A 25,754-nucleotide genomic window follows, 5' to 3' on the forward strand; every position below is an offset into this window, starting at 1 on the left:
CCAAAATGCATCACATCACCAGTTTCTTCAAAGCATAACAAGACTGAAAGCTATCTTCAGAATCACTGGTCTTAGTAGATACATTTTATTACAGGTTAATTCAGAGCACAGGGTAATAGAAACTCAACTGCTTCTGCTTGTGAGTATAGTCCTGTTTCCTCAGACAGGACAGGCTTTTCTGTGGATTACAACAGATAGGCTACATTCAATTTGCTAGCTAGAGAACAAAGCCCTAACAAAAGAGTGATAATCAGCCAACAAGTATATTCTAATACGAGCTTTCTACAAACCTCCACCCCGCTTAGATAAAACTAGGCTGCCAATGAGCTCTGCTCAACTTATACTTTTTGTTGTAATCCTCTCGTTGGTGAGAATTTCCTTGACACGGAAAATTATCCAACTTGATCAAGATATGTGAATTCATGACCTACATAAATATACATGGATTTGGCCTCCCCTCCATGCCAGGTACACCAATAACACCATGAACTGCATAAAAATACATGTAACCAGATTCACTCTCACCCTGAAAGAATCATCAAAATCTAAACCAACTAGACATATCCAAACCTCTGAAAAACGAAAGCCACACTTTATATCAGACAACTCACATCTACGAGGGGGCAGTTGTTGATCCTATGATCAGGATCATCAAATTGATGCAACTTTTGGCCTCTGTCAAACTGATATGGCCAGTCACCTCCAGCCCAAAACTCCATCTTTGAGGATGTCATGGCAAAGATCATGATCACAACATTTGGCAGGACGTACAACCAAACTTCTGATCTCCACCTACCAGAAACAAGAAGATGAAAAGGACAATTAGCTTCAAGTTGGTTCCCTTCATCACCTATCCCACATGGCCTGGTAAACAGGTTTTCTGCTCTTCAGCCAATGTACCATCTCCTTGTCCAAAGGTGACTTCCATAAAACTGCATCCATCAATGGACTTCCCAAAACCCATGGAAAGATCTTGAATTACCATATTTGTCCCTTCAGCCATGGTCCCTGGGGTTGTTTCTCCCTGTTACACCAATCATTAAATCTTTAAATCAGCACAAAGGAGGGTCAATATTAGCATTAAACCAAACCAAAATACTAGTAATATTATCTGTCTTACCACGCTGGCCAACATGAATGTAACAGTTCCAGAACCAAAAACAACGTTCACGAGGTAGTTTCTGGAATTCAGAATAGAAGGACGCAACATCAAGGAGCGGCCTCTTCTGGCTCTTGGCTCTTGCCAATGTGTGATTTGGATCTGGATGTGTCAGATCATGCGAGTATATCAACTTCCCCAAACAGTAGTTTTCACCTTCTCTTGCAGAATTCCTAAAGGCCCAAATCACACATAAAACGGGATCAAACGTCCCATTTTGCAATCCTGAATGGAGAGAACATTCTTTGAAATCCACTTTTGGAGCACTGACCTTTATACCATATAATCATATGAAATCTTGACTCGCTCAATCTTGGAAGAAGCATTCCGTGTATGCATGCAGGTGGATTAAATCAGTTGCAGCATCATTCAAACACTTGAATGAACAAGGAAGATTATGAATCTCATCTCTCAACCTGGGGTTCAGCCATCAAATAACAACAGTAAGAAGCCTGCACTTCCAAAAGATAAGAAGGATAGAGGAATTGAACAAGATCAAAACAGACACCACAACAAGGACTTTTTGGATCACCCTTCAGAGATTGCCTGAACCAGTACATGAACATGAAACTTGGACCTGAATTCATGTACTGTATCATCCTCCATATGAGGAGTCATACACTGTAGTAGTTCCTCAAACAAAGAAACCTGCACTGTCAAAACTCTCTAACCCTTCATAAATCCTAAAACTCTAAGCCCTAAACCCTAATACCCTAAACTAAAAGAAGACAAGTTAATATTCGTTTCATCATCTCGTTCAAGCACTGGGTGAGTTTCAACACTCAACCCAAAAGTCTTGGTTAAGAGATGAATGAGACTACCATAAACCAATGCCCCAAATTTCCAAAGAAGTGAACTAGACAAGCATGTAAAGCACATTAAATAATTATAACCTCTGGAGCATTTTTGAGAGGATCGATCAAATAGAAACAGTCAACTCTAGTATACAACGAAAATAGAGATGCATAACCAGTAAAAGATTATTTTAATGAACAAGAATTGCCAAAATTTGCACAAGAATCAATGTATTTAACTTGATACGCTAAAAAACAAAAAATACCTCAGCTTCAAGCAGGTGACTGTAAATATCACCAGTAAATGATGCCCATTGCAGTGGGTTCTGGTGATTGTCATCAACATCCACAACTTGTCAATATTTTTCTTCCAGATTTCTCCTACAATTTAAAAGCAATCTTTCTCTCACATAACAGAATCATAAAAGAAATACTCAAAATGAAATTCAAGAAGACTGAGCTACAAAGATTGCCTTGGCAAGAATCTGAGACCTTCTTTCTCATCAATATCCTCAGATATGTGGTTACAAGTTTAAAGACAGACCATAAATCTTCTTCAAAGGAAACCAAGTACTAAAACATAAACTTCATGTACACGCATATCTGCAAATAATCTTCAAAAACAAGGAAATAAATAGCAATCCAATCACATAACCACGTTAAATTACAAAGAATTAAGAAAATAACGCGGAAAAAAACCAATAAATCCTCTGTGTAAATAGATTGAAAAGAAAACTACTCCGTGTCAACCACAAAAAGAAAGTAACTGCCCATAATCCAGAAAAAAGAATGGTGGACAAAACTATAAAGAACAGAATGCAATACATGCACATTGTAGACGAAGATGAAGCCCTTAAAATCCTATGATTTGAAGAGGTCAACAAACCAAATAACAACTATCAAGGAAATTTAGAAGAAACTAACGCAGACACAACAAAGAATCAAGTCCATAAAACCAGAATCACAAGACATGCATGCTAACGAGGAAAAAAGAAAAAACAGTAGAAGGAACAATAAAATAACGAATCCTCGACATACACCATACTGCAAATAACTCCGAAGGAACCGAGAAAATTTATACTAAGAATCAAGACATTTTGAAGGCCTAACTCGTTTCTTACCTGTGGCACTTCTTTGGCTTCTGTAAAGGATTCACTGCAGCCTTTCCGGTGTTCTACGACGAGGGCCCCTTCACGGGAGAAGAAGACGAAGAAAAGAACGCACCACGGGTCTGGTTAGCCATTTCTATTAAAAAGAACTGATAACCTTCCTATCAAGAAGAACTTCAACCTAAATCACTCGACCTTAAAGAAAGGAAAAGGGACGGAAGAGGAATCCAACCATGAAAGAATATAAGAAGAAAGGAGCAAGAACGAAAAATCGAGAGCATCAAAGAGAGGCGGTGTCTCGTTTTTGTTATTGCTTCGGAAGAGGCGAGCAAAAACGACAATAAAAAAGAAAAAGAAAACAGAAGATGAATCAAACCATGAAAGAATGAATATAAGAGGAAGAGGAAGAAAGGAGGAAGAGGCGTACAGCGACTTCTTTCGATTTCGGACCAGCCACAAGGATGAGGGAGGAGAGAGAATGAAATAAAACGAGGATGTCTCGGTTTTTATTCTTGCCTTGGAAGAGGGTAAGAGTCTCAGAGATCGAAATTGGATTGGGCAACTTTTCTACACCTTTCTATGGAGCCGTTCAATATGGTAAATTGGAAGATTAAAACCCTCCGTAGTATCCCAGTCCACAATGAAGTAGAATGAATTCCCCTCGCATTACTTAGTTCATTAAAAAATAGCATTAGTTTAGAAAGACTTGAATTGAAGTAAGATTACACCATTTCATTCGCTCAGCAAAAACGGGGGAAAGCTGTTTCCTACCTATTTTGCGAATCATCAGCTTTCCATGCACGATGCGCGTTGCTTCCCCCCCCCCCCTCTTGACCTCCGTCGCAGAGCACGGGAGGCTAGAGCCCCTCGGCCTCTCTTCTCTCTCGGTCTCCCTATTTTCTCCCTCTTGGTGTACCGTCGGAGTGTCGCCGTTGCCAAGCCTGCTGCAGAGGAAGACGAAGACGATGTTTAATTTTTCCTAAGTTAGGAAAAATTAAGTCATCGTCATAATTGGTTTAATTATCCAATTAATTAAACCATTAGTTTTTATTTTTTGTTAATATATTATTAATTAATAATATTTAAAATATATATTAAGTTATTGATAAATTAATATATTTATTTATTTATTATGTATTTTTTATTTTTTATTAAAATAGTGAGTTTTAATGTTAAACTATATCTTATGTTATTACAGAATAATTTATTTATTTATTATATTCACTTATGTTATTTTTAACTTTTTTATTTATTTTAAATAATTTATTATAGTCACACGTAATTAGTATATTAATTTATAATAAACTATAATCATTAATTGGTTTAATTATCCAATTTTTATAATTAATTAAACCATTAGGTTTATTTATTATATTCTCTTGTGTTATTTTTTTATTAATTTTGTGTAATTTATTCTAGTCACACATAATTATTGTTTTAATTTATAATAAATTATAATCATTAAGTAATATAATATAATTTTTCATTAATTAGGATATTAATATATTCTAATACTACACGTTAAATCACTTATAAGTGTAATAACCACGTTTATTTTTGTTAATTATATGTTTAGATATATGTTCTATTTAAGTATATTATAAAATATTATTTATTCTCTTTTTTATATCATATTTTTCATTTGGGGACACTAATACTGAAATCTGTTTTCCAACCACTTAACTCATCTATACTAACACCCAAACATGAATTGAAGTTGAATCGATTCATTTTACTTCAATTCAATTTTTCACTTCAATTCATGTTCATTGTGGACTAAACCCCCCCTTATTAAAATAGTCAAAATTAGGGTTGAATAAGTACATTTGGGTAATCCAGTTCAAACCCAAGATATTGAAATAATAATATGATTAGGCTTAACTATAATCAGAATCATTTACAATTCACGAACCACTAAAAATTTACTACGACCACTCGTATCTAATAAATCTATTGATCTCACAACCTGATAAGGACAGCATTGGGCCTCACTCAATTAGCTGCTGCTGCTGCTGCTGCTTGTGAATACAATGCTGTAGCTCACATAGGACAGGCTTTTATGAGGAGGAATACAACAGAAAGGCTTCTTTCAATTTAAGAAACTGACTGAAAATCCTCACAACAGAACCATATACAAGCATGTTACGAGCTTTCTACAATCCTCAGTACTGTTAGGAGAAAAAATAAGCTGCCAATGAGCAGTGCTCAATCCTAACCTTTAACTTGGGACTCTTTGATGAAATCCTCTCATTGGCGAGAATGAAAAATTTTCAGCTTGGTTAATCAATTCCTGACCTGAAATGTGAATTATATTTAACGAGTAGAGCCTCCCCAATACCAGGTACACCAATCTCCCTAAGAATGGCACCGAAATACATGTAACCAGATTTCCTCAAGCCAGAAAGAACAATGACCGAAATCACCAACAAAAGCCACACTGTATTTCAGATGACTCAGCTGTTGATCCTATGATCAGGGTCATCCAATTTCATACAACTTGTAGCCTCCAACAAACCGACATTGCCAGCCAACTCCCGATCAAAAAGCCATCCTGAAGAATACCATTTTGGAGATTGGTATGGACATGATGTTGGGGAGGACCTACAGGCCACCTTCTGATCTTCAATACCTACCAGACACAAGAAGATCAAAAGATTAATTAGCTTCAATATTTCTTCCACCCAAATTCTTTTTAACAGGCTTATGGAGTTGCACTGGTTAGAACCACAAATTTTTTGCCGAAATTCATTTAAGGCTTCAGTTGCTGTTCAATGTGTTACAAACCAGACCGACTTGGCGGCTGAATCAACAAAGAAGCCCACTGAGGTTAGCTGCTGTTTACATCAACACGTTTCAGAGCATCACAATCTTACAAACTATCAGATATTGCAGATCATGCCAGGATTCCTCTCCCCTCTCAACTTCAGCATTCTTTTATGGGAGGTTGGTTTGCAAGACACAGAGTACTGCAAGAGAGGACCCAAATGAATACATACAAAAATGATCTCAGAGAAGCTGTTAAAAATAGAGCTGTTACTGGGCACCGGACTTGAAACAATGAAATCCCCAAATAATGAACATACTTACACACAACTGTACAGTGGGATGGAGGACGCAGAACATAGAGACGGTTTTGAACTGATAGCGAGATTCCCAATATTGGAAGGGGCAGTTACCACAGCAAATGGAAATATTTTTCAAGATAAAATACACTGGTTCCCTTCATCACCTATCCCACATGGCCTGGTAAACAGGTTTTCTGCTCTTCAGCCAATGTACCATCTCCTTGTCCAATGGTGACTTCCTCAAGACTGCATCCATCATTGGACTTCCCAAAACCCGTGGAAAGCTCTTGAATTGCCATATTCGATCCTTTGGCCATGGTCTGTAGGGTTGTTTTTCCTGTTACACCAAATAGTAAGTATAAAAACTAACAGAGAGGTGGGTCAAAATTAATTAAACAGAGGAGACTAGCGTGCTATCTGTCGTACCATTATGGCCAACATGAACCTAACAGTTCCAGGACCATAAACACGTTCACCAGGTGGTTTCTGAATTTTAGCATAGAAGGACGCAATATCAGGTAATGTCAAGCAGCCTCTTCTGGATCTTGCCAAGACACGATCCGGATCTGGATGTGTCTGATCATACCAATAAATCAATTTCCCCAAACAATAGCTTTCGCCATATGTCTTGTAATATTCCTGAAAGCCCGTTCCCATCTTATCAGTGTACTTTGGGCCCAAATCAAGTGGGCTGATATAAACAGGTCCCGATGTCACAATTTCGTAATCCTGCAAGGACAGAACATTCTTTGTCAAAAATAAAGCCAAATTTTGAGCACCAACCACTTATAGCATTTATTCATAGCATGAATTCATACAAATTTTTTGACTCACTCGAACTTTGAAGAAGCATTTCGTGTATGCATATAAGTGGATTAAATCAGCAGCAGCATCATTCCTACACTTGTATGAACAAGGAAGATTACGAATCTCATCTCTCAACCTGGGATTCAACCATCAACAAACAAGAGTAAGAAACCTGTAATTCCAATGGCAAAGAAGGATGGCAGAACTGAACAAAGTATAAAATGCTCACCATAACAAGGACTTTCGAAGCTCCCTTTGAAGATCACCAGAACCAGTAGGGTCATGAGCATGAATCTTGGTCCTGAGTTCATTTGATATATCATCCTCCATATGAGGAACCATACACTGTAGTAGATCCTCAATCAGGGAACCTTCCCCTTTCCAGAGGACAGAGACCAAAGCTTCAGGAGAAAGCTTCTCCAGCGGTGGTGGAGCTAGTTTTGGATCCCCAAAAACACATCTCATTACATATCTAACCTGTACCAAAGGAATACATTCAGACTTGACAAACTAAGAAAATAAATCAACTATCCAGTCATTATAGTTCCCCAAAAACGAGAACGACAGCATATAGAGAAAAAAACACCTTGTCAAGTGTAAGAGCCAAGTTTTGAAGCCTTTGGTTGCAAACCCCCTCAGCCTGCACCATAAAAAGATAATATTAACATATGGAGATGGAGAAGCACAACGCTAGTCAACCTTCCAAATAATAGACGTAATGAACCTGTTTCAACTAGCCAAAAGCTTTGCGAGTAGTAACATTTAAACATATAATACATACATAAATACACATATGTAAGTGTATATGTGTACATGTACGTGTATGTGTGCATGTGTATTTGTGTGTGTTGTTTCTGTGTATGTCTGCATATTATATGTCTGTATGTTTGTTCTGCAAACTTCCCCTTAGATGCCTAACCTTCTGATATTCATAAATATGTGCAAAACTCAAGCATCACTTTCTCATCCCAAACTAACAAAATATAAATAGACAATTAGTTGGGCATACAGATAGGAAGAGAGGGGTGAGAGAGAGAGAGAGAGAGAGACAACCAAACAGAAAGACAGAGAATGTTATCTGCTACATTCACCTGAATCTCCGCTTCACTCTTCTCAACCTCGAGAGAAATGTCTGTGAAAAATTTCCTTTTCTCTTCCAAATTATAATTCAGGATTTCATCAGGTAGCTTTGTTCTTTCAAAATTTATAAACCTCACCTTCATCCATAAAATACCACAAACAAGTCAAGTACAAAAAAAATTAATCGTCCTAATCTAATAAAATAAATAAATAAGAGAGATACATATACGTGTCATTGTGCATTCTTGTGTGTATGAATATGCTTATATATTTAAGGATTTAGGTATGCATACCAGACGTGCAGAATATGCAATAAGCCAATCAGGCAACCCGGAGAGCAGACAGGTGCTCAACCCTGCCCTTCCCAAGTCAGCTAAGTCTTCTTCAGAAACAGAATTTAGTTCACAAGCTTCTAGCAGTAGTTGATGTCGATCTAAAATTCCATGGCTGTCCTTCAATACCTATAAAGTATAACATATTATTTAACATGGCAGCAGCTATTACTTGTGATGACCTAAATTTTAAATTTTCAATCCGCTATGCAAGCAAAATCTGCCCTGCAGTTTCAATTATTATGTACCTTTTGAAAGGCTCCTTCACCTGTCAGGTTTAAGTAGCTACCCCTGCATACTTGACTTCCACATAAACAAACAGAAGCCTCATACTCCTCCTTACTCTGCAATAAACCAAAGAATATCAATCTGGCGAACTAATGTCAATAAGTTACAGACTGTTGTAGAAACTTGATGGCTTGACAAATAATACACACCTCTGTTACAGAATTATAGTCGAATGTGATCTCCTCACCATTTCCAATAGGCCGTAGAGCGTAAATACCAATTTGATACTGGCCATCAACAGCAGTAACTCTGCACAGATAAATGGACAAAACCAGCAGCAATAATATAAACAACTCTCAGAGAATCAATAAAATAAATTGAACTAGAAGTGCAGACGATCAGATGGAAAATTATTCAATGGAGAAAAAAAATACTCTTCTTACTTGGCTTCACAATTAGGCCGACATGAGTGACAAATTCTACTAGCGTAGTTTGCTTTGTGCATTGCATCAACCACAACTAAATCATATCCATCACGATCTCCCTAAAATTGGAAAGTTTTTGTAGTGAATGACTCAAATAAACACAGAACCTGAGCACACCGTATGCCAATCTACTTCATTTAAGAATAAAGAAAACGAATATACCTTTGGCCTCTCCAGATAAATGTTGTAGAACTCCGGTGCAGGATCTTTATTATTTTTCTGCATAGATCTGATTCCATCCTGCTTCTCAAACCATTTCCAAGCTGGATATACCTAAATACGGAATAGGAGATGAAAAATAGGGTGAGCTCGTATTTGTATATTGTAAATGTTGTAGTTACAGTTTTGCTGGTTCAAAAAGTTTTTTGTTGATACCTCTCCCAAGAATTCTACAACAAAGTCATCTTCAATGAAGCCTTCCTCTTTGTTGCAGACCACTCCAAGCCCCTGAAGATATCCATGAGACGAGTAAGAGGGTGAAAATGAGTACAATGATAAATATCAGGAGTAATACAAATAGTTGCAGTAAAAATAATGACACAGGATGTAAAAATGAAGGACTATATATACCTTTCTGTAGGCCACATAGTTGTCATCAGGGCGAGTCTGCATGGCTTTTAAGATGCAATCACACATTTTCATGATACGTGTATCACCGCCAACCTCAGCTTCACTCTGGATCTCCTTAATAACAGGTTGCAGAGGATAAGTCATCGGTGTGTTTCCACCACCAGTAAAAGGTCTAGTTTGCTTATTTAATGCTCGCAACAGTGTCTCTTCTATGAAGAGATGTTTCTCTGAAAGTGGCCACTCTGGTGATTCTTCTGGCATGGAGTCAAGAAGAAGATTATGAGTGTAAGGATCTATGCCGTAAACTTCCTGTTCCAGTACTTCATCTCCTAGCTTTTTTCGAGGTTTATACTCTTTTACTTCAGGGAAATCCATGTCTGCCTCCTCACTACTATTTTTCTGTGCCTTCAGCTTTTCAGCATAATCATCAGGAAGTGACACCCTCATTTTCCTTTGGACCTCTTCCTCATCTGTTACAATGACATAATGATCAATAACCTCATACTTGCGTGTAACAGGAGGGACCAGACTGGCCTTTGTCATGCGAGCACCCCATTCACGTTCATCAGCTACAGAATCAAAACCTTCATCTTCAATAAAGGACAGGCCATTTCCTGTCAAATCTCCCGCTGTGCTTCCCGCATGCAGGTCATGGTCACTCTCAGTATCTGAATTAGTGCTTTCACCATCAGCCCTAATATCTTCTTCAGAAGGCCCAAGGTCATCTGAAGTTTCACTCTCTGAGTCCAAAGCCTTTTTGTTCAATTTGTTTAAACGCCTTCTAATCTCCCTCTCAGTTGCATATTCTCCACGATCCACACCCCCATTGGCATATGTGCTCCTTGTGCCTTTCCTCTCACTCATTACTTTATTGTGTTTCTTTTTATACTTGGCAGCAGCAGAAGACAGCACTGTAACGGGGGTATCCTTTAGACTCTTCATCATTTCATCTCTCCCATGATTTGATGCTTTAGAACTTTCTTCTAGACTTGCAGCCAGCTCGAGGAATAACATGATGATACGATTTATTTCCTCTCCAGTATCGCCTTTGGTCCTTGCTCTACAGTGAACAAAAAAAAATTGATGTAGCATAACGCGACATTACAGGGATGGTGGCATTACAAAAATAACTAAAAACCAGTTAGTGAATCCTCAATGATATCTAAAAAAATTGAAATTTTCAACTATCCTTAAAAAATGGGACCATAAGAAGTCCACAACAAGGACCTCATGACTAGCCCTTTCACTTGTTCTTTAACCTTCGTGGTCTGGAATCTCAGTGATTTTTTTCATAACATGTGACTAAACAGACAGCATGAAATGGCGTTAGCAGTACATACTTTAAAGCTTCCCGGCATATTCGACTGATATCATCTCTGACAGATCTCAGGCCATGTGTTAAGTAGTAACCATTCCTCATCCTATTCTCAATTTCACCAACCTGATAAGATGAAACATAAAAGTGAATAAAAAACACAAAAAATAAAAGATAAATTGAAAGAATATACTCAGAGAGCTCCCCCCACCCCCAAAACCCAGATAAAGAAGGTAAGGTAAGGAAGACCATCTTAAGGTAGAGAAAGGAAGCACTGCAAATGATAATACCTTGGGAACAAAAAGTTCAAAAGTGTTTTCCTTCATGATATCCTTCAGAGTAACAGCCAGAAATTCTTCTATTCTTTTATAGCCTCTTTCTTTCTTCCTGCGAAGCAATTGCCTTATTTGGGCTTCCCTGGATAAAAGTGCCGGAGCCTTTCTTGCAGCAAGCAGCTTTCTCCGTTTGTAAGAGGACTGCTGGAAAGTGTAGCTTTCTGAAGCCTTGCTATAATTGAAGTCTTGACCAAAACTTCCTCCACCATTGTAAGCCTTAGAAGCTGAATAGTTTCTATCAGTTAGCTGTTTAAGACTCCTTATCTTGGAATATGATTCTTCAACAGGCTTCACATTTTGTAAAACATGTCTCTTGGTCCACTCCACATTTTTAAATGAGGAGTAGAGCTCTCTAAACTGGCTGCAACCAATTACATCCACAGAAGATATTGAAGGATATGAGTGTAGAACCTCCTCAAGGGCACCAGCACTGATATCATTGCACCCCGTCAAAATAATACATGTCAACTTTGCTTTGTTGTAATCCTTCTGAAAGCACAAATAGAGCAGAACTCAGGAACTGGCCCAATATATATGTAAATATATGCCAAGTATTCACAGGAAGATTTAGAGGGCTGCAGAACAAACGTCTTAGAAATATCAAATATAATAAGAAATTAGTATTTTATTATCAAAATAAAAATAACTGGAAACAGGTTTCCAGGATTTCTGAATCCTTCAAATATCTAGATATTTCTACTACACTACCATAAGTTCAACTATGCTTGATCTCCCATACAAACCCAGCATATCCTCAAAATTCTGATTGTCCAATTACTGTGAGGTTTTATTGGAATGAGGTCAAGAAATTAAAACAGACAAATTGCTACCATTTACAAATGAGACATACCATAAAGTTCCGGAACATAGTGTCAGTGCATTGCGAGCCCAGAGGTGAAAAATCAACATGTCTTGAAATACCCCTGTAAAATTTAACTGCTCTGTTCCAGCTCTTACAAGTGGCAGCAGAAAAGGCAAGGGACTTGAAATCAGTTCTCAAGCAATGAAAGACCCTTGCTAATATAAGTCCATTCAACAGACCCCAGCTCTCTGTCTCAGATTGTGCATTTGTATCCAGATTATTCTCCTGGTCGAAAACTGCTTCACCACATAAATCCTCAAACAAAAGGTCACGTTTCAAGCCAGTTTGTAGATCCTCAACCACCTCATCTTCTGAACATAAACAACATTTAGGAAGGAAAACACAAGGAGTAAAAGTGAACTTAAATAAGTAATAATCTGTAGGGAAGAGATTACAATACCTGATTTCCAGTTCCTCTGTCCTGCAGAGTCTTGAATGTTAAGTGCAGAACCTTTCTTCGGCTGCTTTGTGACAATCCATGGATCTAGTACCTCATTTATAGCTGCGGCGAACTCTCTACTCTTATAAGACTTCATTACTAACTCATGGACCTTCCCACGTGTATAACCAATGAACTGTGGATGGAAACTGTGAAATGAACTTGAGGAAGTAGCAGCAGCAGTTCCACCTTTTCCTTCTTGGACAATGACAGCTTTAGACGTTGTCATAGAGGTTACTGGAACCCAAAGGTTATCAGTCTTTCTAAAAACACTACTCTGCATAGGGATGACACCTTTCTCAGCCAAAGCTTGAAATTCCAAGAATGAGGACGGGCCATGCTCATGGCCAGCACCATCCAGATAGTGCCAATCACCCAAATTTAGCTCTAAATCATCTATCTTGCAAACTCGATCTTTTGGGGTTTTAACAACACTTCTGCACTTGAGCAAGGCTTGTGTTCCGTCATGTTCTTGAACCTTCTTGGTCCGAGAAAGACCACCATCTGTGGAAGAACTGTTACCATCAGTGCCTGCTGAGGACCGGATAGACCTTGAAGAACTATAGTGGTCATTAGCTCTGCTTTTTGTGCGTGATTCAGAGACAACTGGACCATGATCCCTAACTACACATACATTTATCCTAACAACTGGAAGCATGGTCCCCTTTACTCCTCTAGCAGCCACTGGCTTGAGCTGATTTGGCCTGACAGAACCATTAGCTTCATTTTTTTCATCTGGACAAGAAAAAGCCCAAACAGGAAGATCTAGTTTTTTACTTCGTGAAGTAGAATACAGATCATCTTTTCGGCTCCAACGAGGGTCCTCATAGCTAGATTTTGATACCTGGCAAAGAGGATAGCCTTCATTAAGAACCAGTTTTTTTCTAAGAGTTTTATCTTGAGCTGCTTCATCATTTCTTTTCCAATCACCACCCTTAAATGACCACAGGCTAGCACACCAATCACTTGTATCAACATTGAGGAAAGGATACTCCTTTTCAATTGGTATAGCATATCTTGCTTCAGCTGTCTCTTTCGGCATTGCCTCAAAGACTCTGGTCAACTCTTTCTCTCTTGAGTGCACAAACGTCTCAGGTTGGCCTGAGTATTGGAACCTAGTAAACCCTGCAACACCGAAACAACTCTTTATAACTAAAATAATAAAAGAATATTTTACAAAATAACCAAAAAACCAGGACACTAACTGATGTAGCTAGCAAATCCAACCTAGGCCAAAGGCCAAAGAGGTAAAGACTACACCCAATTCTATATAATTCCTGCGAATTTTCAGCAACTAATCCATTTGAAAAGCTAAAAAAAGCTAACAAGAAAATCATGTTCCTGGAAAACAAAAAAATTTAGTCGTTTACCTTCACAGCTGTCCCATTTTTCCCATTCCACGTGCTCAAACGTCGCACCTAAAGCATCTGGAGGAGAAGAAAAAGGTAGTTTAAAAAAACAATTATGAAAATGCTGAGTGGTATATGAACAGAATGAGATACCAGAATGGCAGTAGATAACAGAAGCAATGAGGGGAAGAACAGAGGGAGGCAAAGAAAAGTACCTCCAACTACTTCAAGCTCATTCCCAGTAACAAGGGGATGGTTCATCATTAGAATTCCAACCCTCTCATCAATTTGAAAATCAGCCATATAACCCGGCTCCACTGCATCGTCCCCATGCTTACATTCACTAGGAGGTGACATGACATCTCCAGAATCTACCATTAAATTACCAGGAGCCTCAGGTGGATTCACTAGCTGGGTAACAGTATCAGAAAAAATGGATGGAAAGTTTACAGACACCAAAGGAGAAACAGCATTTTCAACTGTCACCCACCGATCACTCTCGGAATGCTTTATTAAATGATCTGATTGAAGAAACCCTTCTTCAACGAGCTGCCTAAGATCACAAAGTTTAGATGGTCCCTGTTCTGTGCCATAGTGATCAAGGTAAAACCATTTCCCCAAGGTTGAATCAGCCAAATTTGGTACATGAGGGGGGGTGTCACATATATCCATGTCTTCTTCCATAGATGCCAAGTCCTCAGGAGCCTCACTAACTTGAGGAATTTCACTGCAAACATCATTAGGATTCTCTAGCTCTTTGTCCTTGTAAGGCCGGTTCTCAACTTTGCTGTCACGGCAGTTACTACTACCATTTGCAAGTCTAGCTGCAGAATTCCGATTGGAATCCTTCCCACCCAAATCCCGCTGCCCAGACTTCTCTTCATGTCGACTATGTCGCCTCTCACTTCCACCACTCTTCCGACTTGTCGTCTGTCCTCGAAGGCATGGGGACCGCTGTGGGGTCCGATCATGATGATCACGATGGTGGGAACGATCGTGAGGAGAGCGCTCAGGACATCCCGGACTTCGATCTCGTTGATCATGCCGTCTTCCCCTGTCATGTGGTGAACGCTCCGTATATCCAGGAGTTCGGTCCCGACGCCTTCCCTTGTCATGTGGGGACCGCTGCACATAACCAGGACTCCGATCCCTGTGCCCATTGTGCTGAACCCTCTCATATGAAGAAAGGTCAGGGCTGCGTTCCTTGTGATCATGGTGGCGTGCACGGTCATATGGGGAGCGCTCTGAGTTGCTCGGGCTTCGACCATGTCTGTCATGAGGTCCTTTAGAAGAATAAGGCAAGTCATGATGCCTAGAAGAAGAATACCTGAATGAAGAGGGAACCCTTGATGAAGAAGATGATGTCGAAGAATTCCTATAAGACCTATCTGCCAAACTTCGCAAACGCAACTTGTCTGAATAACTCATTCGGTTATTATCATCGGAAATCCTCCGGACCTTTGATCCAGAACGATCATTATAATCACCGTGGTACTTGTGAATATGGTCAGTCTTGTATGCTCCAAGTTCCTCATCAGCTCGTGAGCTACTCTTTGTCTCCTTGTCATGGACTGGGTCCCACCTGGAAGAAGATCTTTTTCTCCGCTCAGTGCCACTCCTGCTAAATTCTGCTTCGCTTGTTGGGTCCCATCTGGAAGAAGACAGTGGGTTTTTTTTACTGAGTGGGAAGTCACCTCCGCTGCTCCTCTCTCTATCTTTCCTGCCCTTCTCCGGAAGGATCTCCCCCTTTTCTAACTCCCACTTTCGCCCTTTCCCAGAACCAAATTCCTCCTTCATCACTTCCCCTTTCAGCACTCTCCCCACTTCACTTCTCCTCGATCTATCCGGAACAAACTCTCCTTTCTCCGGCTCCACTTTTCTACCTCGTCCACCCAGAATTTCCCCTTTCTCTTGTCCTCTTTGCCATTTATCTGGTATGTACTCCCCTTTTTCGAGCTCACTTTTTTGCCAGCTTTCTGGAACAATCTCGCCATTCTCTATTTCCCACTTACGCGGCTTATCCAACACAATTTCACCGTTTTCAATTTCACAGGTTTGCACTGTTTCAGAAACAATCTCACCTTTTTCAACCTCAATCTTCAGTGGCTTGCGTGCAATAATTTCTCCCTTGTCAAAGTCACTCTCGTGCGTTTTCCCGGAGCAAGACTCTTCTTCCTCTAGTTCCATTTTCTTCTCTGGCATTCTTGACAGGTCCACAAATTGCAAGGTCTTGGAACCGAAACCGCCATTGCCTCCGCAAAACGTCTCAGAAATCGGAAACCTGTCCATAAGATGTTGCGAAGGCACACATGCGACTCCTCCATCACCCATGGAAGACCCGACACAACGATCCTAATTCTCGCCTTCTTCGGGGCTATCGATGCTCATACTGTAATTTCCCCAACGATATCGACAGAGGCGCGGTAAAATTGGAAACCCTAATTCGCAGAGAGAGAAAGGAAGTAAGAATCACAAACCGAAACAACACGCTAACGAGCCAAAACCAATGTAGGGTACCAAAAAATAGGCATATTGGAAGAAGCTCCAGAATCAAACCACAAGGTCCGAAATTCGAACCACTGACACAACCCACAAAAGGAACAGAGAACCGACCAAAAACTTACCCGAACTGATCTAAGAACAGCCGCAGAGGAAGCGAAACGAAACTCAGAAGCTCCGGCCCGGACGTGAGGCAACGGGAGAAGAGCTCGAATACGGATCGAGATACGCCATGGAAAGGTTTTTGGGAAGCTCTCCTTCTGTTATCTGTTTATGTTGCTCTTCTTTACTCTGCGGGAAGGAAACCTTGTCGTGTTTTTAATTTTTCATTTTCCTCCCCTCTGCCCTTCTTCCCATTATATACTCTCAAAACTTGGAGTCCTCAATACGGTCGGAGGTCAAGCTCCATTCTGGCCAGTGGAGGCCCACAAGCCCACCAGTCACGACGATCCAATTCTCTACATATATACTGGACTCACTGCGAGGCCTGATTAACCTAGCAAGAGTTCAAATTTCGTGAATCAAATTAAGCGGCATCCGATAGGGCCCATCGAGATCGACGGAGGCGAAAGAAGGAAAGAAAAAAATCAACCGTTATGCCAAATCTAATATTATTTGCCGCAGAGAACCCGACCCAGCTACTTGAGTTGGTTTCAACCGGATTTGATAAAAACACTGAACCGTGAAATCAGGGTCGATGAAGTGGGTTTCCCACAAGAAGGTTTATGTGGTGGAGTTTTTACATTTTTTTTAAGAAAAAGAAAAATACCTGTAAGTTTTAAATGTTAATTACGAATATAAAGACTAAAAGAGCAAAGGCCATGGTAATGGTTCTATTTTTTACGAATTTAGGGCAGTTAATCCAAACAAGAGAAAAACAAACTCTTATTATTTCGTCTTGTTTTTCTTATTATTTTATTCTAGCCGAAGAGAGAAAAACTAACAACAATATGAAGAAAAAAAAACTAAGCGATAATATTAGCAAATAAAAAAAATTGATGGGTTTTGTATCTTTAAAAACCATAAATGTGAATCCTGAAAATTAAAGTTCTAATACCATATTAATTTTCGGACTCCATGAATTTAGGTCACGGAGAAAAAAGGAGAGACCCATTGGGAAAAATTACTGTATTATAATAATACCCCTGAACGGTTCAGGTTTAACCTTGAAACTTTAACCTAATTATATCAATGTTATCTATGTAATATGACCCTTTATTTACTCTCTTGCCATCAATATGGGTTATGGGTCTACCTTGGTCAGTATGAGTTTGGGCCCTATCTTCCAACAAACATGAGATTACAATTATATAGACTAAAAGATTATCGGCTTCGACCTCCTTTCATGAAACCTTGGATTGGCAAAGCCACGATAATGGTTCTATTATAATGATACTTTTGCAGGATATTCCCGGCTGGTTTTGGGAATATCCCGGTACAAGATAACACTGGTTTGCTGGACCCGGTCCAGCGAATCTCACACTGGCTCTGTGTTTACACCCTGGGCTTCCTGCATCCCCGTCAGAGTATCATACAGCGGCTGATGCAACGTCTCCGGCAACGCAAACGCGAGCACTCCTCCGGCGAACCCGCACAGAGCGAAGACCGCAAACGGCAGCCCTCCGCCGAGAACCACCACCATCGGCGCCACGATCGCACCAAACTGCGAAGCCTGGGAGCCGCATCCCAGCGCCGCGTTCCTCACGACCGTCGGAAACAGCTCCGCCATGTAAATGAATAGAAGGTTGTACGTACCCGCCATGCCGAAGATGCCCAGAATCCCGCACACCATGCGAACCACCTTGAAGGGGCCCAAGTTCGGGAGCAAGCTCCCCAGGGCGCAGAAGACCCCACTGAACCACATCGTCCCGATTGTCAGCGGTTTCCTTCCGAATTTCTCTATTAGAATCGCCGTTAAAATGAACGCCGGCATTTCTGCGACTCCGTTGAGAGCTACGTTTAGGTAGAGATTCGTCTGAAGGTTCACCACGTTCAAGCTCAGGCCGTAGTATACCACGGAGGTTAATAAATTTATGATGACGGAAAGAATCAATCGCGGTCGAGTGAGGGGAGAGCCGAGAACGTCGATCAATGAACCGGACGCAGCGTCAGGGTCTTTCTCTGTGATGTTGTTATCCATGACCACTGAGACCCGGTCGGGAAGGTGTTTCCGGTTGGTTTCCGTGATGGCTCTCATGACGTTCATGGCTTCCGTGATCTTGCCTCGGACGAGGTACCATCGCGGGGACTCGGAGATGAAGGGGATGGCTGCGACAAGAAAGAGGAGAGAGGGAATGGATGTCACAAGAAATAACGTCCGCCATGACTGGAAGATGTAGGCGATTACGGCCAGTAAGGCAATGGCACCGGAGAAGAAGTAGAAGGTGGACATTCCAACGAGACCGCGCTTGCTGGGTCCGACTGGTTCAGTGGAGAGGACGAAAGCGCAGAGGCCTACACCGCCGGTGCTGATTCCGGTGAGAAAACGGAGGAGAATGTAGATCCAGTACCCCGGCGCAGTTGAGGTTAACAAGCCAAAAACTAAGTTCATGACACAAACTGTGATCAGTGATCCTTTGCGTCCCAGGAAAGAATCGGAAAGATGGCCGAACACTCCCGCACCTGATCAAAGATAAAAAAGACCAGATCAGTATTGTTCCATGCCCGCACCGGTAACGGAGATGGGCGGCACGGTGACAAATTTGTCCAACTCTGTCCCAATATTTGACTGATGAAAAAAGAAAGTTCTATAAAATTTTGTAGGAAGCATGACATAAAATCATATAAAATAGAAAATTTTAATGAAATTTCAAAGAAAGAATCAAACTAGGAAATATTTTTTACCAATATTTTATATAGAATTAAAATTTCTTGTCTGAGCAGATCATTATGTTGATCACCAGCTTTCGAAGAAGGTCCACCAAAAGTTTCCAAGGACACGCACGATCTTACCACCTTCGAGAGCAAAGCAGAGACTTCTCATTCATCTCTTTTTAATTTCAAATGCCTGTTCCAATGCTTTCTCATGGCGTCGTATCATATCAGTCATGAAAGCGGTATACACGTGGCATTTAAATCGAACGGTATTATTTATGAATGACAACAACTCGGAGACGGTGTTACCCGATTCGGCCTTCTTTGACCAAATGAAGCATTAGCAGCAGCCTTCTTTGTCTTAATCATAAAAAATTTAGGAAACCAGAAAGCGATAGTGATAAGCATTGAAAACTGGCAGAGATAAGACAAGGCAGAAAGCCGTCAGCTGACGGAAAGATCGGGCGCTTCACATGTTTGTGCAGATCAGGAAGAGAGAAAATCAAACTGTTTGATTTTCTCTTTCTCTCGAGGCAAAATTTACAGAATTCAACTGGAAGAGCATTGAAAGGGAAGAACCAAATCTACTCACTCAGGAATTTTTCAGAATTTGTTAACAATGGTCGTAAGAACTAAAGTGAACCCGTGGCTGAGTTAGTGCACGAGCAACAAGGTGGCTTTAGTCAATAAATTCACAGAGGAGGATGGTGAAATCCCATCTGTTTTTATTTCCTTTCCTTGTCAACCACACGTAATAGCAAATTTAAGTCCTCCACCATGGACGCCCAGTTCAGAAAACCAAGCCACAAAAAACAAAAAAAAGGAAGAAAGAGATGAAGTTGAGAGAGAACTCACCGATCATGCAGCCGGCGAAGAAAGCGGACTGTACGAGGCCAACCTTGTACTTCTCCTCACATATCAACCCCCACTCCGACACCGTCGACGACCCGGAGCCCGACACCCACTCCCACGAACCGGCCGACAAGCTGCACATGGTGGCGGTGGAGAAACACTCCGGTCCAGCCGTGGAGGTGCACGTCCAAGCCGGCTCCCGGTCAGCGAAGATCATCACCATCGTGTGAAACGCTTCCAGCCCCCAAGCCAAGTTGGTGAGAACGAAGTGCCGCAGCTGCCAGATCCCGAACTCCCCTGAGTACTTCTGCAGTATCTCGTCGATCCCCAACCTCTCCTCCTCTTCATTGCAGGGTTTCACCAGAAGGGGGCGGACGAGATCGGCGTCGCCACTGCAATCCGGGTCCAGCGACATGGTCCAGATACAGGACTGCTGCTTCGGGGACTCCTGCTCGCTCCACGCTGTTATGTATGTACAAACGATACGGAGGTAATGTTTACTGGATCGCACGATCCACACTGTGTCGGGTGGCCGTGACGTGTCTTACAATGTCGATCGGTCAGGTCTCTTCATCGTAGAAGTCCAAAACATCGTCGTAACTCTGGATTTGATTGTTTTCCCGTTTTAGAGTCTTCGTAGGATTCTGAATCGCGATCTCCTATTCAACGGCTGTCTTTTCCTTCTTTGTTTATATATGTATCTTATATGCTCATCCTGTTTGGCATGATGACAGCGGTCCGACGAGTCCAAGGTGGCGTCTGTTGGTGTGAAGAGGGCAATGTCCGGAAACGATGGGTCAGGAAGAAGCCGTAAAGCCACTAAAAGTTTTTGCTTCGGGCCGTTAACTTATCCGGTTCGAAAAAGTAGTTCCCAGAAGAGTATATTCAGCAGCAGATCCCACTTTGACCCGTGCTCCTGAGTAGGAATTCAAGACCAAGAGAATTACGTTACCAGAGAGAGCTGTAATAGGTGGAAACAGCAATTGGACCGGCCAGGTCTCCTGACTGGATCAGTCTCGAATTTCTACTAAAAAGAAAGTTAAACATGCTGAACAATATAATATCTAAGTTAAAATAACCAAAATACCCTTCTACTAATTTCTGGCCAAATCTAATGGAAAATTTAATTAATAAATGAGACAGCAATGGTTCTTATCAACGTGGAGAAAACAAACAGCATTTAGCAAATTATAATTTAATTAAATGATGGAAACTGAGTGAGCAGAAGTAAAAAGCATACTTGAATTATAAGTAACCACAGCTTTCTCCTCTGTCAAATACTCAGAGCTTTAGCTGCAGTTATCAAAGAGAGTTATTGTGATTCAAAAGCAATCCATTTGTCCAATGCTCCATAGATGACATTCTTCTCAGAAGCTTTAAACTTGTCAGACGTAAATCGAATGACTTGTTTTTTTACAAGAGGTCACCCAGCATTCATGACCAGTATTCCAACATGTAGTGAAAATTTGAAGATAAATATCATCTGGAAAGCGTAATTTTTTTTTATTTTTTATGAAGATGTATTAATAAAACAGAAGAGAATTACAAAATTTGTGGGAGTACGTCCCTTACAACCAGCGATTGTAGGGTAGCTCCCTGCCCGGCAAGCACATCAACCGCCAAATTAGCGGATCCAGAATGTGAGCTTGAAAGCGTAAAATTTGAACAAGGTTGAGTGTTTTTTGTTCAAAACCAGCAGAATCTCTTTTCATCCAGAGATGGTGCTCTGTTTTTGCTAGCTTTATTCTTCACCTTACTCTCTTTCCTTTAAAAATAAATAATATGAAGTCAGAAAGCAGAAAGAGCCACCCTTTCGAATATCATTGTCCATTTTAAAGTGCATAACTTCTTTTCATAGCAGATTTATAAAGAACACAAAATGTCGTTACATATGATATGATGGAATGACTAAATGCAGTTTTATATTTGCTTCTACCACTGTGAAAAAATATGATAGATCTAACACTTAAATTATATCTACTAACATTAAGAAACAGTAAAAAGAAACACTGCAAACTAAAAAATTGCATGTAAGACCCAACAAAAATTTCTAAATTCTTTCTTCCACCACTTGAAAACGAAGTGAAACAGAAGCTAGGCAAGGTTTCTTTTGCTTTATTCGTCCTCTTCAAAAAGATTATCTGATTTAACAATCTAAAAAAAAACTGATAGCAAGGTGGCAATGACATAGCAATAACCTGATCTTTTAAGATATCACCTCTCCACTATTTTATGGCACTTGCAGTACTTTCAACAGTTCCCTCAAAACATTCAACAATTTATTCCCTTTTCTTGATGGCTAACTGATTATTTATTTATTTTTCATTTGAAGGCCAATCTTAAAAAAAAAATGTTCAAGGATTCAGAGTTTTTTTTTTTTTTTTTGGTAAAAGGTGTTAAGGAATAATCCCACATGGATTAGTAAGTATATAAAGATCTTGAGTTTATTGGTTGGGAAAGAGGTTTCCTAACTTGACTAGTAATTTTGGGATAATGCCTTGGACCCAATTTAACATGGTATCAGAGTCAGGTTCTCATATGTGGGCCTGCACCTACACCTAAAAACTATCCACTTGTAGAGCCACAAAAGAGGGCCTACACCTAAACTATCTACTTATAGAGCCACAAAAGAGGGTCTACACCTAAACTGCCTACTCCTAAATTATCCACTTATAGAACCACAAAAAGAGGGTCTACACGCGAAGGGGAGTGTTGGAATTGGCTGCCTGTCTTTAATATTCACGTTGTGCCTTCTCTAAGAGGTCGATCTTTTAGTGCAAATGGTTTCAATATGGTATCAGAGCAGGTACTCATATGTGGGCCTACACCTAAAAACTATCTACTTGTAGAGCCACAAAAGAGGGCCTACACCTAAACTATCTACTTGTAGAGCCACAAAAGAGGGCCTACACTAAACTACCTACTCCTAAATTATCCACTTTTAGAACCACAAAAAGAGGGTCTACACGTGAGGGGGAGTGTTGGAATTGGCTGCCTGTCTTTAATATTCACATTGCGTCTTCTCTAAGAGGTCGATCTTTTAGTGCAAATGGTTTCAATATGGTATCAGAGCAGGTACTCATATGTGGGCCTACACCTACACCTAAAAATTATCCACTTGTAGAGCCACAAAAGAGGGCCTATACCTAAATTATCCACTTGTAGAGCCACAAAAGATAGTCTACACGTGAGGGGGAGTGTTAAAGAATAGTCCCACATGGATTAGTGAGTACAAAAATCTTGAGTTTATTAGTTGGGAATGAGGTTTCCTAAGTTGACTAGTCATTTTGGGATAAGGCCTTGGACCCAATTTAACAAAAGGATTCAGAGCTTTCAGCACAATAACTGTTTCAACAGAGAACCAGACTCTAAAGTCATTACCATGTGTCAGAAATGGTTCCAGTAACATGCAAGGAAGACCCTTAATTCACATACATCCTTAAGAGGCTATTTAACGAACAAAATGAAGCATGTGAAAATGGGAAAACAGAAATCTCTAAATATTTCTGATAGAAGCAATTGGTTCACAAGAAGAGACTAATAGCATGGCTACAAGAAGTACCTCTTCAACTCATCTAGTTATAAAATCTAAAAAAGTACCTCTAGAAAACAATTTCAACATCTCATTTCAAACAGCATAGAGAAAATAAGAGATCGAAACATGAGCTTAAAGCTTCTCTCTTTACATTGTTACTAGTATTATTTCTCCAAAAGACACAAACAATTACTTACTGCAATTGCCAAAATCCCCTTTACTTTCTTCTCCAAAGGAAAATGCGGAAAACACAAATTTTTCAATCTAACTCCTGATTCAACCATTTTTGGGAAATTACAGAGAAAGGAACTTTTGCGTAGGTACAGCACCATTGTACCTCCTAGGATGTGTGTGACCAAGGAGCTAACTTAATCAACATAAGTCTAACATACAAGTATCACTGGAACAGCCAATTAGCTGGTTAGGAACCGATTTTTCTAACCCAAGACTAAAGGATGCAATCCTCACTCTAAAACTAAGACTAAAGGATGATATCCAAGACTAAAGAATGCAATCCTCACTCTGATTTTTCTTAGATACCACTCTGATTTATTAGCATCCAATTAAATGGTCAGGTTGCTTAATGACTATTATCCAGTAAAGGTCTTCAAGAGTTAAAATGATTTTTTAAATAACCCAGGTTAATGAAGCTATCTTGTTTCTCTCAGGATAACAAAAAATTAAACCAAGCGTAGGTACTAATGACTGCTAATATAAAGCACTATTCTGAATAATTTTCTTACCCTTAAAACCAACTGCAACAGTGAAATTTAGGCCTGATCAATCAATAAGCATACTATATTTTTTTATGGCTGTTCTTTTTGTTTTTATTTTTCCTGACAGTACCAAGGTTCAATATATGAAACCCTAAGACAGAGATGAGAACCAAGAGCAGTCATGAGAGTTCTACTAAGTTGCTGTCCAAACCCTAAGACAGAGATGAGAACCAAGAGCAGTCATGAGAGTTCTTCCATTATCCAGCAAGTCGGTCTATCTTTTTTTCTTGATTGTACCACATAGCAGTACTAAGAAATCCTCAGACAGATTAGAACCAAGAGTCGCCAGAGTTACACTAAGTTGCTGCCCAGACCTCTTAAAATATCATTTAGAAGCTACAAGTAAAGCTCGCACTCTCACTTTTGCAGTGCCGAACAAGCTTACATGACATAGCTTGCATCACGAGTTAGTCAGTCCATTTTTCACTGTATGTAAAGACATCACATGACAGTACTAGCCTAATTCAAATGCGTTATTCTAACTTCATCTCTATGGAAACTTACTTGCTAAACCTCGTTAAAATTGTGGCAAATGAAGGCAACCTGATTCTGTCCCCTACCTAAATCGCGTCCGCGCAAACAAGAATTTTTTAAGTAAAAGAAATATTAAAGATAAGCTTCCTTTCGCATTACAGAAAACAACTTACATAAACGTCTGGAGGCAGATCCAACAAACATCGGAATAACAGTGCAAAGCAAATCCCTCTCGGCTTGTTTGGCTGGTTGGTGATCAACATCTCCGTTGCTGACTCTCGAGCTAGGGTGAGTAGTACTGGGCTTTTTCAAAGAGGTTTGTTCAAACAACAACGCCTCGAGAGAGTGAGTACCCTTTGACAGGGCATCTTCGTCCTAAAGAATATGAATAGTATAATAGATTACATTTTTTTATATATAAAATGTAATCTATTAAGTATATTAAATATAAAATCTGGAAATTAACCCATTAATTAATAACTTCACCGGACTTACCCGCGCCCCCCATTTCGCAGTTTGAATTCAAAATCGCAGAAGGGAAATTCGAACCCCACTCTCCTCCTCTGCACGTAAATCTTGATCCAGGCGATGGGTTGCCATGTTTTCCTCAACTAAGGCGCCAAATTCAATTTGGATCTCTCAGTCTCACCCTCTTCCAAAGCAAGAATAAAAACGAGACACCGCCTCTCTGCTCCTCTCGTTTCATTTCATTCTCTCTCCTCCCTCACCCTCGTGGCTGGTCCGAAATCGAAAGAAGTCCCTGTTCGCCTCTTGCTCCTTTCTTCTTCTTCTTCTTCTTCTTCTTCTTCTTCTTATATTCTTTAATGGTTTGATTCATCTTCCGTTTTTTTTTCTTTTTCTTTTTTTATCGTAGT

At 40.1% G+C, this 25,754-nt stretch overlaps 2 protein-coding genes and 1 long non-coding RNA gene across 9 annotated transcripts; all 3 read right to left on the reverse strand.

Annotated features, from left to right (window-relative positions):
- LOC137966595 (uncharacterized) lies at positions 1-3,522 on the reverse strand. Of its 2 annotated transcripts, XR_011116226.1 has the most exons (7): positions 3,490-3,522; positions 3,075-3,142; positions 2,220-2,334; positions 1,431-1,575; positions 1,121-1,332; positions 612-1,024; positions 1-489 (listed from the first exon to the last, which is right to left on the reverse strand). It is a non-coding gene; the product is annotated as an uncharacterized lncRNA (long non-coding RNA). The 2 variants fall into 2 exon arrangements; XR_011116225.1 differs by lacking the exon at positions 3,490-3,522 and having other exon boundaries at positions 3,075-3,480.
- A 1,661-nt stretch (positions 3,523-5,183) lies between these two features.
- LOC137966703 (histone-lysine N-methyltransferase ATXR3-like) lies at positions 5,184-16,742 on the reverse strand. 4 transcript variants are annotated; one of them, XM_068813391.1, is made up of 22 exons: positions 16,554-16,742; positions 14,145-16,367; positions 13,951-14,007; positions 12,542-13,705; positions 12,130-12,452; positions 11,235-11,768; positions 10,970-11,070; positions 9,630-10,689; positions 9,435-9,506; positions 9,222-9,332; positions 9,018-9,118; positions 8,784-8,883; positions 8,595-8,690; positions 8,308-8,475; positions 8,026-8,151; positions 7,521-7,574; positions 7,164-7,411; positions 6,962-7,070; positions 6,554-6,856; positions 6,150-6,464; positions 5,847-6,028; positions 5,184-5,691 (listed from the first exon to the last, which is right to left on the reverse strand). In XM_068813391.1, exons 2-20 carry the CDS (start codon positions 16,258-16,260, stop codon positions 6,288-6,290), a joined length of 7,020 nt encoding a protein of 2,339 aa, XP_068669492.1. In that variant the 5' UTR covers positions 16,261-16,367; positions 16,554-16,742; the 3' UTR covers positions 5,184-5,691; positions 5,847-6,028; positions 6,150-6,287. The 4 variants fall into 4 exon arrangements, with proteins under 4 accessions (XP_068669492.1, XP_068669494.1, XP_068669491.1 ...); XM_068813393.1 differs by lacking the exon at positions 5,184-5,691 and having other exon boundaries at positions 5,781-6,028; positions 12,130-12,449; XM_068813390.1 differs by lacking the exon at positions 5,184-5,691 and having other exon boundaries at positions 5,781-6,028.
- A 923-nt stretch (positions 16,743-17,665) lies between these two features.
- Positions 17,666-25,216, reverse strand: LOC137966036 (organic cation/carnitine transporter 4). 3 transcript variants are annotated; one of them, XM_068812484.1, is made up of 4 exons: positions 25,053-25,216; positions 21,335-21,387; positions 20,098-21,010; positions 17,666-19,050 (listed from the first exon to the last, which is right to left on the reverse strand). In XM_068812484.1, the coding sequence occupies exons 3-4, from the start codon at positions 20,507-20,509 to the stop codon at positions 17,906-17,908; spliced, it is 1,557 nt and encodes a 518-aa protein (XP_068668585.1). In that variant the 5' UTR covers positions 20,510-21,010; positions 21,335-21,387; positions 25,053-25,216; the 3' UTR covers positions 17,666-17,905. The 3 variants fall into 3 exon arrangements, with proteins under 3 accessions (XP_068668585.1, XP_068668584.1, XP_068668586.1); XM_068812483.1 differs by having other exon boundaries at positions 21,335-21,859; XM_068812485.1 differs by lacking the exon at positions 21,335-21,387.
- Between the last annotated feature and the right edge of the window lie 538 nt (positions 25,217-25,754).

The sequence above is a fragment of the Aristolochia californica genome, unplaced genomic scaffold (assembly GCF_029961685.1).
Source record: "Aristolochia californica isolate CCGP_79_NKW_82.1479 unplaced genomic scaffold, dmAriCali1.0.hap1 SCAF_5, whole genome shotgun sequence".
In the NCBI taxonomy this organism is placed as follows: Eukaryota; Viridiplantae; Streptophyta; class Magnoliopsida; order Piperales; family Aristolochiaceae; genus Aristolochia; species Aristolochia californica.